Consider the following 18,094-nt stretch of genomic DNA (forward strand, 5'->3'; position numbering starts at 1 on the left):
TTGAGGCGCGGTTACGCTGAATTTTGTCTTGCGTGTTCGTACGAACCAATCAAATGTATGTAATCATATGTGAGTAGTTACAGTTTCTGAGAACTATTCGCGCGACGTCTTCTCTTTCAAATACGATTATTCGATTAAACAAAATATTTATTTTAAAATTTATACGTTTGTGCAAAATCGAAAATATAAATAGTGAAATTGAAAAGTGAGTTTTATTTTCATGTAATTTTAAGTTTATAAATGAAAATAAATTTAAAAACATATGCTACTTTTAGGAAATGAATTTCATTTTTATACCTTGAACTATAAAAATCATGCTCCCACAATCATCTTTTGTTATTTGAAATTAATAAATAACTTGATAACAAATTTTCCGTTAAATATATTTCATCTTCACAATATATTTTGTTTTCAAAACAAATAAAACAGAACTGTCAATTCGCAAGCAATGTACCGCAACATGCGATGTGTTCGCATAAAGGTGCATTCACACCAAAGCAAACACTTGCAGTCAAACGAATATTCGTATGTAATCGTACCTGCCAAAGTTCGTTTGTTTGCAAGCGTTCGCTTTGGTGTGGATGCACTTTAAAAAAACATATGTACGAACACGCAAGAAAAAACTCGCATGCAATGTAACCACAGCCTGAGATGTGTTAATTATGAGCTATAAGCTTGACGTTATTAACATAAACAAAAAGTAATTCTTCTTCTTTATCCCACATGACATAAATATCACATAAACACAATTTTTATAATTTTTAATTTTAAATTTAAATAAATTAAATTTTTTCACTATGGCAATCCTAAATAAGAAAATTTAATATTTTGACGTTTGAAATTTGTCCACACTTCGTTTAACCTTCCTAAAGTGGTGAGAGGTCGATAGATTCTTGGTGGCTGATTTTAAAACACGCAATTTTCCTTTACATATTAACGTTTAAATAATTAGAGGGAAATATGTTGAAGCAACTTTCTAGACCAGTTATTTCTTTGAGAAATTTCTCTACTTCGAGATCGGTAAGATAAAAATCGGAATTTGACAAAAAATTCATGTAAATTTTAGTGTATGTGTTGTGGGGGTTGGGGTTTTTTCTTCATACACGTTTACGTAATAGTACTTTTGCGTTTTTATGCAAAATGCACTAATGCGAATCTATTTTTAACTTATATTGGTTATAAATATTTTATAATATCTATTATTAATTTTTATAGAACAAATACAAGGTGACAGTATGCGGCGCCTCCGGTGGTATTGGTCAGCCTCTGTCTTTGCTTATGAAGCAAAATAAGCTGGTTACAACTTTATCTCTGTACGATATCGTACACACACCTGGTGTAGCTACGGACTTGTCCCACATTGACACTAATAGCACTGTATGCGGTTTCATGGGACCAGATCAAATGCCCGATGCTTTGGATGGTAAATAGTAATGCTATGCAAATATAGTTTATTTTCAAAATAATTTGTTAGAGAATTGAACACGGTTTATTGCATACCATATGGTTTTATAATTTTTGCTACCACAAGTAAATGCTTTCATTTATAATTTATGAGTTTAAAAAGAAATCTTATCAGTTTTGCGAAGTAAATCTTATTTGTATTTTATTGCATAATAACTTTATGGCATATTATTTATTCATTTTCAGTTTGCAATTAAATATAAATTATCTCTATAAAATTGTATACCTCAAAAATGACAATATGTAATAACAATAAGATATGAAACTGCATTGTGAATTTGTATAAGAAAGATGTTTATATAAATTGATATATTAAATAATATATCATATGTTCTGCAATATTACACAAATCCCTCAGATGAAAATATTATGTTGGTGAGATAACCTCTTATCTGTGCATACAAGCGATTGACTTGTGCAAAGTACAAATTTCACTTGAGTTTAGCAGTTGTAGTTTATATATTTCGATTATTATTCATAATACTCATAATAAGAAAATAAATTAATATATAAAAATTAAGGGCCTTGATAGCACCAATTACTGTGAAATCTGCTTAGTTTTTTTTTTTTCTTATTCGTTTTTTAACAGTTAAACTCCGACGAAAAGCAGTTCACTACTTACTACTTCATTATTAGCAGTGAACGGTACTATGTCGGGGAGATTGCAGAGTCACCATAAAATAAATGCTTGAACGCCTTGGCACCATCACACAATAGTAGTTGCATTCGTGTCATAACAGCCCAGCATATAAGTTTAGACATATAAAAACACAGTATATATAGTTTTTATAACTAAGTTAATTATATATTATTTACTTAACTTATTTTCTACATTTTTTCGAAAATTCTTATAAAATTTATATTAAACATACTATATTTTTTTAGGTGCTGATGTTGTTGTCATCCCAGCTGGTGTGCCTCGTAAGCCTGGCATGACTCGTGATGATCTCTTTAAAACTAATGCTTCCATTGTTAGAGATATTGCCAAATGCATTAGTACTAAATGTCCAAAAGCTTTGGTAGCAATTATTACGAATCCCGTCAATACCGTTGTTCCAATTGCAGCTGAAGTTTTAAAGAAGGTATATTCAAACACATGAATATGATTATTATATAAAAATATCAATTTATTTCTATTTCTTATAATAGGCTGGTGTCTATGATCCTAAACGTTTATTTGGTGTATCCACTTTGGATATTGTACGTTCACGTACATTTATTGGAAATTCCCTTAATGTCGATCCACAAAAAGTTACCATACCTGTTATAGGTGGTCATTCAGGAGTTACCATAATTCCAGTTCTTTCTCAATCCCAGCCAGCTTATAAAGGTAGCCAATCAGACATTGAAAAGTTGACTGTACGCATACAAGACGCTGGCACTGAAGTAGTTAAAGCTAAAGCTGGTGCAGGATCGGCTACATTATCCATGGCTTACTCTGGTGCACGTTTTGCCGGCTCATTGCTACGTGGTTTGAATGGTGAATCTGGTGTTGTTGAATGTTCTTATGTTGAATCATGTGTAACTGATGCAACATTCTTCTCCACGCCCATTTGTTTGGGCAAGAATGGCCAAGAGGAGAATTTAGGTCTACCAAAAATGAATGACTTTGAAAAGAAGTTATTGGAAAAAGCACTGCCTGAATTGAAAAAAAATATTCAGAAGGGTGTTGATTTTGCCAATAAGTAAGGATTGTAAATAATTGGTCAGTAAAAATATCGTCATTTACAAAATCAGCTGAAGCCATAGAAAATTGCGACTTAATTAGTGAACCTAGTAAAATAATTTATTTATTTAAAAAACTGTAATTTGTAAATTTTTAGTATGGTATATCATTTTTAGTGAAATTTGGGTTGTATTAGCTAATTAAGTTTGGTCAAGACATCTCCCACAATAAAACTCAGTAAAATATTTGGTAAACACAAAAGTCACATGTGTGAATTATTTTTTAAACTAATGAACACAAATTAAAAAATAAATATCGTTTATATCAAATTATGGCATAGAAAATTTGAATCGAAAAATTCAAATTTTATTTAGTTTTGTTAAGTGCTAATATCTTAAATTAAATTTCGGTGTATATTGATTAATATATGTATAGTATATATTTTTACTTTTTGGTGACAGTTTAGTTTTAAAATTAAATCTATATTTAAAATTATAGTACAGAAAATATTCTCTAATTGAAATTGTCTGCAATAACAGATAAACATATATATACATAATGCTTTCCAATGTTTAATCAACATAAGTCAAAAATTATTCCACATTTGTTTTAAACATATTTTTATTAAAGTATACTATTGTCGTATGCATTTAAATGAATACTGCTAATCGTATATTAATCTCAAAACGGCAAAAAGTTATTTTATGCAATTTACATTATTGTGGTCATAGGGATATTTTGCAGAGCAGACAAGCTAGCCAGAAAGGGTGCTTCAGGACAACTAAGTAATCTGGGAATATCGCTAACGTCATGCAAACTGTTACTGAGTTCTTTTTGTGCTGGACTTTGTGATAAAAGATGGGAAAACTCAACGATATCTAACCATCTGGCTCATGTTCCGATAAAAGGAAATCCAAAATTCTCATTGAGATATCATGTAGAGATATCTGGAACCACACTAGAAGATCAGGTCTCCTTTTCAATCAAACCTGTATTATCTGTAGGGAAGACATATACGGTAACCCAATGGCCAATAGGCCTAAGTGGATCCACCAGGGACCGCCGGTATAACCTAACCTAACCTAACCTACACTATTGTGAACGAAAGGAGTGTGAGGTCGATGTCTATCTTCATATTATGAATATATTATCACCTATCACAATAGAGCTAACACCAGTAACGCGGAATATAATCAAGAAATTATCTCCCCCTATTCCAAATCAGTATCCACGTTTGCATTGTAACAAAGTTCAACTTCATGAATAAAAGATGTCCTCCTAAGTCATAAAAAGTTATTTATCACTTATAAATATTTAAATTTAGAATTGTTTTAGTGCCACAATTCCTTACAACATCACGCATCTAACTATTCTCTTGAGAAAACTCGACATTAATTTGAGTTCTATGATAATATTATATCTATAAATATTTATAATTTTGTTATTAAACTATTGCATAAGGGTAGATAGCGAAAAGATTATGACTAACACTAACAAAGTAAACAATGACAACGCAAAAACAATAGGACAATAACAACAAGAATATTTAAATGAAGTTTTATTTTTAAATTGAACCTGCATATGTCTTCAATATGCGGCTGGAGTACTGGGAAGACTTCCCAGGTCTTAGACAAAGCACTACACAAAGCAAAGCACTGATAAATCCGTACTCCTACAAAATCATTCTTAAATTCTCAAAATGTAATTTAAGGTTGATAACGGGTTTTATTACAGGTTATTATGGCCTGAAATATCACCTTCAGTAAGTCCGATTATCTGCTAATTCGGAATGCAGATTATGCCTCAAAGATAAGGAAACTATTATGCATATTCTTTATGACTGTCCAGCTTTAATAACGCACAGAAAAAACTTGTTTCATATGAAATTTCTGTCACTAGAACATATTAAGATTTAGTTCTAGATTTTGTTCACAAAGCGTTAAAGGTTGTTTTGTAATCAATAGTGAAATTGGTACAATTGGATTCTTCTGGCTGTAGTAGCGGCTGTTGGGCGATTTCACATCAAAATTTTGATAATAAATAATAATAATCTTCAATATAGAAAATTATTACTTTTGCATGTATATAGCAATGGGGAAATAAAGTTATGAACTTTCTTCTCAAATTTAGAGAAAACGTGTAACATTACGTGTAACAAGTACGTATTAAATATTGTATTTTTAACTCATAAAAAATAGATATTTTATTTAATCAAAGCCCAAGGATCGAAGAAAACTAAGTACTTATATAGTTTGCATACAATTTATTGTAAGTACCCTGTTTACACTTTATAATTAGGCGGATCTCAATTAGCTATACCTGTTGACAATAGACAATATCAAAAATAATTTAAAGTTATATATCGTTATATTTAATGAAATTATATTATTTAAAAGATAAAACTAATATAATATTAGCGCCTACTTAAGTGCGTCGAAGATGCAATTCGTGTGATTAGTGATTTTTTAATGTAGAAAAATATTAGATCAAACAGTTATTTAAAATTTTAATTTTAAAAATGAAATTATGTGTCGTAAAGTTTTCAGAACATTCAAAAAGACGTTTGTGACACTTCTATGTCACATGAATAGTATAAATGCTTTCAGGTAACACTACAAGATAATAATGATAACGCGTTATCTGGGTATTCTAACAAGTCTATTAAAAATAATAACGTGAATAAGTTTAAATGGATTGTGTTTGATAATGAAAGAATAACCATTAGAGGGTTTGATAAAAAAGATTAGTGTTATACGGCTCATGCGATATTCATAAATGTTTTTAACATGATATGGGTAGCTGTGGGGAAGACAATGAGAGTGCACCTCATCTACTATGTTTTTTGCCTAGCTCATGCATGGTGGCGACTCAATACTTTGGGAGTCCCATTCCTTGAGGATTTTGATCAATTGCAAGACCTGACATTAAATAGTATTTGAGGTTTCGCCAAAGTTTCTAGGTGGTTTTAAACCCTGAGTTTTTCCTACATATACGGTATCACAATGGGCCAATAGGTCTAAGTGGATCCACCAAGGATCGCCGGTATAACCTAACCTAACCTAACCTATAGGAAACAACAAAATGTGTTCCGAATATTTTTTACATGTCCAGTACTTAGAGACAAAACTTTAAATCACTGAAAGAACAACGTTTTTCTAAAATATATAATTGTATGGTTGTTAACAAATCTTGGACGCTACGTGAAATAAGCTATTCATTAATATATACAGTCAAACTTCCACAACTCGAACTTCTATAACTCGAATTTTCTATAACTGGAACCAAAAACAGTGCACCAAAGTTTTAGAGAGAAAATTACATACAATTCTGCTTCCACAACTCGAACTTCTATAACTCTAATTTCTCTATAACTTGAACAAAAATGTTGTTCTGTGCTAATAGGAATATGGGAAAGTACATTCTATAAGTCAGTCGCTGGCAGCGTGGTTTAAAGTAAATAAAATAACTTCCACTGCTACTCTTAATGGTTATAATGAACTTGATAATGAAATTTGTACATCAATCTTTCCTACAGATGAAGATATTATTGAGCACTATAACTCTAAATTATTGGATCTAATTCTAAGTGCAACGGAAAGTGATGATGAGGGTTGGGTGCATGTAATTGTTCATCAGCGTTCCAAGAATCAAGTAGAAGACACATTTAAAATTCTGAATTTATATTTGCAAACGAATGATACTACAACTGATGATCACTATAAGAGTTTGAATAAAGTGGAATCTCTTTTTATTGAAAATAAGAAAAAAAAGTAAGTCCCAAACTCTAATTTCTGAATGTTTCACTTCACTGTAACTTCTGTACTTTATTTGATTGCAAATAATATAATAAGCAAGAACAGGGTATTAGCTCCCATTTGAGCAGAGCACCGCGACCATGATTGATCTTTTGTGCTACAACAGACCCTAACTGAACAAAAGAAATTTCGCCTTTCGAATGAAGGCCAGAATGTCGGTTGTTGAGGACGTCCTAATGTCGGAAGGTGCTAGCAGTTCCCGACCCAGTGATCTCCTCCTGGCCCAGATCAAAGCTGGGCAGTCACATAGAATGTGGCTGGCTGTCTCCGCTGCCTCCAAGCAGAGTCTACAATCTATCGGATAGGCCCATTTTGTTGAGGTGGTAACGTAGCCTATGGTGACCCGTTAGATATCCCACTAGCAACCTCAACTCTGTTCTGCTTAAGAAGGATATCTTATTATAACTATAGGGGAGAACCAGCTCTTTAGCCTGACGGTTACCTCGACTGTCGCGCCAGTAGCGACTTCTCTCGGTTGAGATCCAGTTATTGATTAGAGACCTAGTTGTAGACCAACTTAATCCACAAAAAGGTTCTGGGCCACAGATTAGAGTGGCGGATCCTGCCCGTGCAAGACTATCGGCAGACTCATTACCATTAATTCCTGTGTGACCAGGCACCCAGCACAGTGTCACTTTATTATTGCTTGCCAGCTGCTGCAGTGTGTCATAGCAGTCTGCTAGAAGTTTTGAGTAAAACTTCCAGGAGCATAACGCTTTAATTGCTGCTTGACTATCTGAATAAATACAGATTCGGGCGCCTTTCAACCCTTTGTTAATGTTGATACGAGCGCAGACCTCGATGGCGTGAACCTCAGCTTGGAAGACAGTGGGCCATATACCCAGCGCGAGCGAGATTCTGGTGTTTGGACCAAATATTCCAGCATCAACTCCTTCTTTGGTTTTCGAACCATCAGTATACCACGATATCACTTTTGGTTCGAGTCCAGGAGTGCCATTTACCCAGTCCAATCGATCGGGAATGAGGACTTCGAACTTCCTACCGAAGCGAAGTTCCATGTTCATGCGATCTGTCCTATCGCAGATTGATTGCAAATAAATAAATACATATTTTAAAATATGTTTCTTTCAAAAATAAATAAATTCTCTAACTCGAAGTTTCCATAAGTCGAACCTTTTCTTTGCAAAATTGGACTTCGAGTTATGGAAGTTTGACTGTATTTGAAATGTTCAAAGTTTATATAATTTATAGAAAAAATGTACCAAAGTTCTATGTTTTAGTATTCTATGTACACTCTATTATGATTACTTCAAAAATGCAACAAAAATTATAATATAATTTTATATTACATTTAAAGAACATTGTAAACAAAACTGATAATATTGATATCTAAAAGTATTCGTAGTTTTATCAAGAAATTTTTTTCTCTGTACACACAGTCTTCCATAAATTCACACACATGCATTCAATTAAGATTCATTAAAATTAATTAATGCTCTCGTATAATCTGACGGACTCCGTGTCAGAGGGTGTTGTGGAATTCTATAGCTGTTATATCAACGCTTAACAAATACGCACGAAAGCAAAAATGTTGAGTGAATGTTGAGCAATAATTTGGTAAATAACGAAAAGAAATAGAATTACTAAGTAAAAAAATGCGAGTAAAGAAATTATATCAATATGTCAAAAATAATATATACTCGTAAAAATCTTAGTAACATTCTCACAGCATTTTCATCTCATGATTATTCTTATAACACAATTATTCTGCTCGTAAGTTGATTAAAGAAACCGATTCTCAGAAATCTTCAAGAAAGTAAAAATTAGACAATAATATGATGAATAATTATATGCCGGATTAACACTTTTGCAAGAACACGCCTAAAAACTCACGCGCAAGATCAAACTGCTACTAAACACACATTAGACTTATTATCGTGTGTTGCACTCTAACTACCCTCCCCCTTTCTTCTTTCACCCTTGTCAATTTTTTTGCAAGAACATTTTATACCTATTCATCACCTATTCGCAAAATGTATACTTTATACTCTACATTTCTACTCTTTCTAGTTCAATAATAAATAAATAAAGGTTCGTTTATTATTTATTATAGTTAATTTGTAAGTATATATGATGTGTATATGTAGTTTTGAAATTTAAGTATTTATTGCTAGTTTCTTAGAAACACAATTGAATAAATAATTGAAATTTGTAGAATTTTTAACGTCTAGTACAATTACTTACTAATAATCTAATAATCTATTTAGTATTACCATTGCTTTCTGTGTAACGTTACATAAAAGTTTACTTCGGTAGTAAAAAAGTAACGCTTGAAACTATATCTGTCTGACCGCGACAGCCTCAATATACAGCAAAAATCAATAACAATGTCCTGAAATATCCGCCAACCGGGTTTTACATTCTTGTCTTAAACTCATACCATATATGTATATACATAGACTTATTTAATAAAACAAATTAATTACAATTAAATAATATATAAATATAAAGATTTATAAAATATAGTTAGTTCTATAAACATTGTATATTTCTGCTTTTAACAACTATATGTTTATAACGACAGGATTGAGTTGGTTCCTTCAATGCCATTCAATGTTCAATGTAGTTTCTGCGATGCCTTATTGAAGGTTTGGTTAATTCTGGTGTCTAAAGCAAAAATTTCTTATTCCGTATTTGCTACAAAAACGTTCGTCCTTGTACCTAAATGAAGAGGAATAATTTGAAAATACATAGCCTTTAAAACAAGAGAGGAGACAGTGACTATAAGAGAAGAGTGAAATATAATACCAAATTTTAATAAAGTATAATTCGTTAGTAAAATTATTTGTGATATAAAACAACTTCAATTATATAAAAATGTGGTGAAACAATCCAAAAAAATGTTGAGGCAAAAAATAATATATATCATAATATAGAATAATATAGATATGTGTGTGATATATTTTATTTACCAAAATACTAAGGGTGCCATAATGTTTCACTTTACAGTTGATCTATAAATTGTTTTAAGAGAGCAATTTATTGTTTTATATTATAACTATATATTATATATTATGACTTCAATTTAAATGATGACGTGGGCGTATCCAAAAAGTGTGTCAACGGGAACATTTTTTTGTGATTAAATAATTGAAATAGGTTGTTTGTAAATTAACAACCTTTTATAGAAACTAAAGAGCAAAAAAAATTTTATATTTTATATACATATTATATATATATATTATTTACTAAAAAAATTATGGTGATTACATTAATATTAGGTATCTGTTTGCCATTCTTATCTAAGATTACCTGAACATGGTACTCGTAATTATCTGGCTATGTATAAGCTACCGATTATTCACTTTTAAGAAGAATTTTTCAACGCGCCCCGGTATCATTATAAATTATTACCTTTGTCACATTTTTAGTGGTGCCTTCGCCATATATGGCCTCTTTGGCTACGCCAATAGATGATGGGTGTTATAACAAATATCAGGAATTTTTCTGATTAAAAGCGAATTTGCCGAAATACGTATAGAGATATACAAAATACAACGTACGATATAAAAGTTAAAAATCCTAAAAAACAAAACCGACTTTAAAATATTTTCGACATTACCACTCAAAAAATTTAAAAGAAAATCACACAAATTGCAGATAGTTTCAGCAATACGGACTTTAAAATATCATAGTATTTATCTGAAACGTGAGTGACTTTCCGAATGTTGTTTTATTTTCTTCCTTCCATTTTATGGTTCCAGAACACTTTCCCAGTATTTGTTGTTTTATCTTCTTCCTTCCGTTTTACCATATAGTTGCAGAACATTGTTTCAGAATACCCTGAACCTAACACCCTGTCGATGCTTACTTTCATAAAGTTAACAAAACTTATTCATCTTTGTCTAAATTAAAATGTTCAATTATTCAACAAAATGAAGACGGTCCACAGAAACCCATCAGAAATATTTAAACATATCTTAAGTAAACTTATTATTTATTATCTTGTATCAGTTGCTATATCTGTGTGCTATAAATTTAACAATCATTAGAACATGTGTATTACTCAATCTCAGTTTAATTCAATTTAAAATCTATCAGTTCTTCTGTCTATTTTACATAATAAAGCACTGACCAACCCACTTATGTGTGGCGTAATTAGTTTTCATTCATAAAAGCGTAAATGTTATTCTTTTTATTTTTCTTAAATAAATTAACATGGCATCAATTTTCATTGACCGGCCGGTATTTAATTTTAAACTTATTATTAATACTAATTGATAGCACACTTCACTCTACATTCACTCTACATCCTAATCGTCATCAATGGCAGCAGCAGCATCAACTGACAGAACTGGCAGAACTGGCAGAACCAGACCGCAAGTAATGACCTTGCACAATTATGTTCAATTATAAACAATTAAGAACAAAATTAGCTATAAATTTTAAATGCGACTAAAATGCAAACGAAAATCAATGCAAATTAATTAAGAATGCATTGTAAAAAAAATTATGTGTATTCCCCACATCCCATAAAAATGAATTCTTCCGCTAATACACGTCGGGGGTACCTTACTAAATTTGTTTCACCGTTTCGCTATGCACACGTGACAGAAGTAATGACATTGCAGTGTAGAAGCTGTGTTTATTGTGTATTGTTTATTGTTGCGTTGACTGCGCTGTGACTGCGCAAAGGTAATAAATTGCATTAAACATTTGTGTGCTGCTTTTCAATAGAAAACATTTAAAAAATATTGAGTTAATATTAATTTACCATAAACACGTTAAGTGCCATAACTGTCACATCTGTACAGACTGTCCACTTTAAGTGGTGAACTACAGCGCAGCAATGATCGTTAATTGCGCTAAATTACAGCAGTTGCAGTTGACAACAAATTGGCTGGCTGCTCACCAATGATGCCACTGTAATCCCTTTCAACAGTCAATTAATATGGGTTATTGGGTTTTAAATTCAAAATTTTAATATATAAATACCACAAATTCATAAAGTGAACTTCAAATGTTGTTGCACCAGACAATGTTGTTGCGCTGTCTCTCAAACAATGGTTTGATTGTTGACTGCTCATCAATGTGTGATTGCGTATGTTTGGGCAATGGCTAATTAACAGAAGCAGCTACTACTACTACCACTACTACTGCTACTACCTACGAGTACAGTACCGTAAAGTACAGTACAATTAATTAGATTAAAATTTTAATTAATGTACATGTGTTGTCGTTGTAGTACTTGTTGCAAATGCATATAACATTTTAATTAATTAAAAATAATTCCTTATATTTATTGATTTCGATTGTAATACCACAGATTTCCACAAGTGATTTCTGTTCTGTTTATCGTCCGCTGGTTGCCAAGAAACTTAAGCGGGATGTGTTCATTTGCTTGTAGGATGGCTCTTGCTGATTGCCGATTGCCGATTGCCTATGTAGACAGTCTGATAGTGGAGGAGGTAGACTGATAGACTCTGATAGACAGACAACCATGGTAAAGGCAGTTAGGTTGATAACTGCATATAAATCGAGTGTATTTATAAATCGAGTGCGGAATTTCGTTATCTGTGGTTTTGTATATGTAACGGTATTAAATGGCGCTATGTTTAAATAAGTCACAATTGCCGGCAATTAATTTGAATTGCTTGTGGCTGTTGCGATTTTGGAATTGTGATACCACCAATTTATATTTGATCGGCGGGATTTCTCACAATATATTTAATACTGTGTACAATGGATATATGTACATATACTCGCACGTATAGCCACGGGTGTATATATGTATATAGACGAGTATATGTAAAGTATAGGGTATTTGAGAGAATTAAGAAGTGGAACAATTGTTTTGCGGCATATTTTATTTGTGTAATTTATTGGCGGGTGTTACTTTATTTCAAATTAAATTAAAAGTGTTAAAGAGTTTAATTGAGTCTTTAGGATATTTATTGTTTCAATTTATTATCTGAGTGATATCAGGTAAATGAGATTAAGCAATGAATGATAAAATATAATGTAAGGCAAATAAAAGTAAATTGTATTAGTTTTATAATAAAATAATAAAGAGTCAAATTTTTCTTTAGACATTTTCTTTTTAATATGAAAGAAAATACGTTACTTTATTAATGTACTTTAATGAACGAATTCTTTTTTTTTTAATTTACTTATAAATAATATACAAAAAAAACTTTTTTTTTTGAAATTTTTTAATATAAATAATATACGGGAAGATCTATGGTCCCTTACGTGTTGGCGATGAGTATCGAATTAGATGGAAAGATGAGCTATAAAAGCTATACTGCGACATTAACATAGTTTAGCGCATCAGCGGCTTCGCTGGCTTGGTCAAGTCGTGCAAATGGAAGAAAGTGCTCCGGTTAGAAAAGTGTTTAATTCGGTACCCGCAGGTGAAAAACGCGGTAGACGACGTCCAGGTAGAAGGACCAGGTGACCAAAGATTTGAGGGCGCTCGGTACTACCAACAGGAGACAGCAAGCAACTAATCAGGCTGGCTGGCGCAGACTTCTCGACGTGGCTAAGGACGACTCACGTCTGTAATGGCCAACTAAGTAAGTAATAATATACAACATTCAACAAACATTTTTGAAAACAGATTTTGATGAATAATTATCTGTATTGTTTATAGTATTAAATATAGTATTTATTTTTGTGCTAAATTAGATTATAATGGCGCACCAATTTAATCCTTTACTTAGGGGTTATTTTCGGTTGTATTGTTGTTGAAATCTAAAAAGGTTAATACATTTCAAACTTCAATAAAACGTAAGATATCCTTAAAGATAAGATCTTGTTATAGACTAAGACACTTTAGAAATAAAGTCAATAGCATGTTTAACTTAAGTTGAGGGTCTAATCAAAAAGCTTTAAATAGCTAATATATTATTTTCAAAAAGCTTTATATAGCTAATATATTTACTTCTAAAATAGTATTAAGGTTGTGTGTACAGAAATATTTCAATAACATTTTCTTGTTGTTAGCAGTATTCCCAGATTTCCGGTGATCAAAAAACACACAAAAAATGTAGAACCATATCTATATCTCCATTCGAAATGTGAATTGCACTGAACTTAAACACTATTCGATATTTCGAATATTTTCTTATCCAATACAAAACCTGCTTAAATGCAAGCTAAAACTTTCATTAAAGCAAAAATTCTGCTTGAATTAAAATGCTAAGAAAGGAAACCTACAATATTTGTATAGTTCCTCAGTGAAAACTTCATCATTATCACATGATCTATTTTAGTGTCGTCAAATATATGATAAGAATACTATCTAATAAGAGATCTCCAGACAGTTTTTCAGATCAGGATGAAAAGTCGATACTATAATTTCTATAATAAAATAAAAGATAAAATAAAAGATACAAATACTTTTACTAACTTCTTGTTTGAAATGAAAAATGCTCAGATGGGGAAAACGTTACAAACTAATAATAAATTCTTCTTTTTTCCTCAAATTCTTTACAGAATTATTTTCAAACAAAAAAGTCTAAAAAATTAAATATATTTATCTTTATGTGGATTTATCATATAATTTTACGGGTGTAAACACAAAATGTAAATAACCTTTTCTTTAAGTCAAAAAATGTTTTTGTTAAATAAACTTCAAACTGCGATAGCTGGAGAAGTAATTTATATCGACATATAGCTTACTTACATATTTTCTTACTTATATGTTACTTCTGAAAATATCGTTCAGAATAGTCGACTATACTTACATCGCTTGTCCCAGAGTGCCCCAGATATAGGAGTCGTACCAAAGAATGTTTAACATCATAACATACTGCAAAATAATATTCCCTATACTATAAAATGGTTACAGGCTCCTCGGGGAGGTATGCAGATCTGAGGTCAATTATTGCTTAGTCTGATGAAGTGATAAACAGTAATCTAGTCAAGGTGTAAAGAGGGGTTTTGAAAATACCTCGAGTTAAAAAAGAGTATAAGTGCTTAAGTGCACTAGCTCAAAACAGCATCAACATAATACGTTAGTATACTATAATTTAATATATCAAGTCGCTTAAGCACATAGAATTGGAAAGTTTAGAATCTTAAATCCCTTTAAATGAGACGCTATAACTAGGCTTTCAAAAGGAACAATGTATACATATAAGGTATATAAAATCTTTAGTAAACCATATTTAAGTACAACTTGAAATAACCTATATGGATTATTAAGAGCTTTGACGTGAAATCGCCCAGCAGCCAGTAATACGGTCAGAGTCCTATTGTACCTATGTGTATATTTACTACAGATTACTTTAAGGATTATTTGAATTTTATTTTTGTCCTTCCTGATTAACTGATATGATAAAATAACGAAATTGTATTTATACATTACGTAAAAAATCAAGAATGTCTTTTAAAGATTGTACAATAGAAATGAATGAGTATGAAAAGAGTTAAACCATTATTTCTTTAATGTTACTCGGACTTAACTGCTAAAACTTGCACCTTATTTGATTATCCATAAAGACTTTTATAAAAATGTATATATATATATATTTTGGCTGTCAGAGACAAGAGCCTCCACAATTTAGATCCGCTTGTTATTGCAAGCATGTTAATATAAGTGTTATACCAAGAATTATTATAACAGCGTTTCCAGAATCGAACGCCTTTCAGAGAGGAAAGAATATTATTTAGAATCTAAAGCATTTTTCTATTCAACACATAAATGTTTTTATTAATAACATATAAACTATAAACAACGATGGAACATGATTGTTAATAATGCTAGATACGCCTCACTATGTAATAACTTGGAATAGGGTTTTGGGGAAAGCAAATACTTTCATTAGAGGAACATTTGTATAAACTTTTGCACTGGATTATAGAAATAAAAAAAAAATTAATTGTTTATTATAAAAAGAATTGTATTTGAGTCCTAAGCTTTTCTAAAATATTGCTAAATATTTTATTATGAATTATTTTTTATATTTTCATATGCCGAATTAATGGACCTTTCTGCAAATACATTAAATAGGGATTGTAGTTCCATTATGAAAGCATAATTATATATGATTTTGTTAAAATTACGAGAAACTTAACCAGTAAATATTTTAATTTTTTTTATAAATATTAAATATACATAGTACATAACATATTAAGTAATTTCAGACTGTAAAATAAAAGTTAAAACTGCATTTTTCGTAAATCAACACCAAATCAAGTGTTAAAATCTAAAATATTTAAATCAAAATGGTTGCCATTATTACTAGTAAAAGTACGGGTACTGAAACTTTACGATTTATGTGTTTTTTATGAATGTGTGTTCCAAGGCAATCACTACCAGAGTCCATGAAACTGCATCACGCCGAGTAAATTTATTTGGAAATAATTTACAAATAAACATTAACAACTTTACAATATTTTGATACACATCTGATAAGTGTACCTACCACTACTCGTAAATATATGTAAAGTACTTAAAAGTAATCTAAAATGTAATAAATTTTTACCAACTGACGCACACGTTTTTGATCGTGGGTCAGCATAAGTCAAAAAACTGAAAACTGTACTCAACTGTGAAATTTATTTAAAAATAAGCTAAACGCAAAAATAAAATGAAAAATTCATAGCTTTTTGGAACTACACTTATTTGTTGGTATTTTAGATACATTGTAACGTTGACGAATAAAGTACGTTATTTTTTATATTTTAAGTAAAACTATTTTTATAAAAGCAACAATTATTTTTTAAGCTTTTGTTACATTGAGTAGTAAAAGATCCCAATTTCTTAGGATCGCATGCTTAATATTACGTAAATTTTAATTTAATTTATATCAATTTCGTAAAAAATCCACTTGAAAAAATCCTTACACTCACTTAATGCATGCAGTTAGTGCTCAAATCATCTGTCACATTCACATTAATATAAAAATAATAGTAATAAAAATAAGATAGAGAAGAAAAAAGCCCCAAATTGCTAGCTAAAAGCACTAAAAAACTAAAACAGCTTTAAAATATGATCAATTACTAAAATATTCAAACTATATCAAACTAGATTAATTTTACTTCAATTAATAAATAAATATATTGTATATATTAGCTAAGAAAAATTATGATGAGTTGTATAAGAGTTGTATACGCTTCGTTAAGTTCTTTTGGGAAATCCCTAATTTTCAATATTTAGTTAAGTTGAAAACAACTTTTGATATATAATATTTTTGCAGTTTCTGAAAATTGGTATCTCAGTAACAAATAAAAGTATCTTCTAGATTTTATATTAAAGCGCTTTTTCTCATCCTGTTTATTCCCTGTAATTAAGTTATCCTAAATAATTATTCCCTGTAGTGATGCTATTATCATAAATAATACCATTAATTCGAATAATTAATATATACCTAGCTCAATAGCATACATGTTAGTTTTTAAGATTTGCAAAATTATTGTCAATTTTTATTTAGAAAGTTTCAATAAATAAACCGATAAACCATTGGAGATCAACAACAAAACAGCGAAATAAGAGTTTCACATAACATTTTGTTTTAATATTTTTAATAATAAAAATGCTTGCTAACAGTACTAAAAAATAGAAAAATAATTTTACAATAACGTTTCGTAACAAACCTCTGAATAAACATTTTCAATGTTAAAATTTATAAGCGTAGAACTCTTCAAGTACGCTGAAGAGATTAACAGTTGGTTTGAAAAATCAGTCAAGTCTAGATCGAAGGTAGGGTGGACTTTACTTGAGTTTTGGCTTAGCATAATTGTAAAGAAAATACTTAATCATATATGAATTTCGGTAACTAATGCGAATTTTGTACTATGAGCTATGAAGGAATGTGTTTGCATTGGATCGCGTGTATCATGAGCAAAACTGACTATTAGGCTATATCCCTCAGATGTATATTGACAAAATAGATGTAGGTATAGATTCTGTTTATTTCGTTTTCTATAATTCGATATAACCAACAAGCATGCAAATGACTGTTGCTTTTACTTTTTGTCGTTTGTTTGAAAGTTTAACCCCCATAAAGATGCGATACATCTTCGTCATGTGCATTGTCAAGGGGTCTGCTGGGATCACAAAAATGAATATCAGCAAAACGCAAACAATTGTTGAACGATATTCAAAAAACAAAAAAAACAAAAAAAAAAACAAAAAATACAAAATAATTAATGTTGTTGTTGTTATTGTTGTTTTTGACTG

The 18,094-nt window shown here is 30.6% G+C and overlaps 1 protein-coding gene across 1 annotated transcript; it reads left to right on the plus strand.

Moving 5' to 3' along the window:
- The first annotated feature begins 802 nt into the window (after positions 1 to 802).
- LOC119680236 (malate dehydrogenase, mitochondrial-like) lies at positions 803 to 3,391 on the plus strand. Its single transcript, XM_038092954.1, has 4 exons — positions 803 to 1,020; positions 1,216 to 1,423; positions 2,350 to 2,546; positions 2,614 to 3,391. Exons 1-4 carry the CDS (start codon positions 961 to 963, stop codon positions 3,151 to 3,153), a joined length of 1,005 nt encoding a protein of 334 aa, XP_037948882.1. The 5' UTR covers positions 803 to 960; the 3' UTR covers positions 3,154 to 3,391.
- The last annotated feature ends 14,703 nt before the right edge of the window (positions 3,392 to 18,094 follow it).

This window comes from Teleopsis dalmanni, chromosome 2 (genome assembly GCF_002237135.1).
Source record: "Teleopsis dalmanni isolate 2A chromosome 2, ASM223713v2, whole genome shotgun sequence".
NCBI lineage: Eukaryota > Metazoa > Arthropoda > Insecta > Diptera > Diopsidae > Teleopsis > Teleopsis dalmanni.

Coding starts and splice junctions, on each gene's coding strand:
- LOC119680236 (XM_038092954.1), top strand. CDS start 961: ATGTTGAAGCAACTTTCTAGACCAGTTATTTCTTTGAGAAATTTCTCT. Junction 1,424..2,349: donor AATGCCCGATGCTTTGGATG/GTAAATAGTAAT, acceptor ATATTTTTTTAG/GTGCTGATGTTGTTGTCATC. Junction 2,547..2,613: donor CAGCTGAAGTTTTAAAGAAG/GTATATTCAAAC, acceptor TTCTTATAATAG/GCTGGTGTCTATGATCCTAA.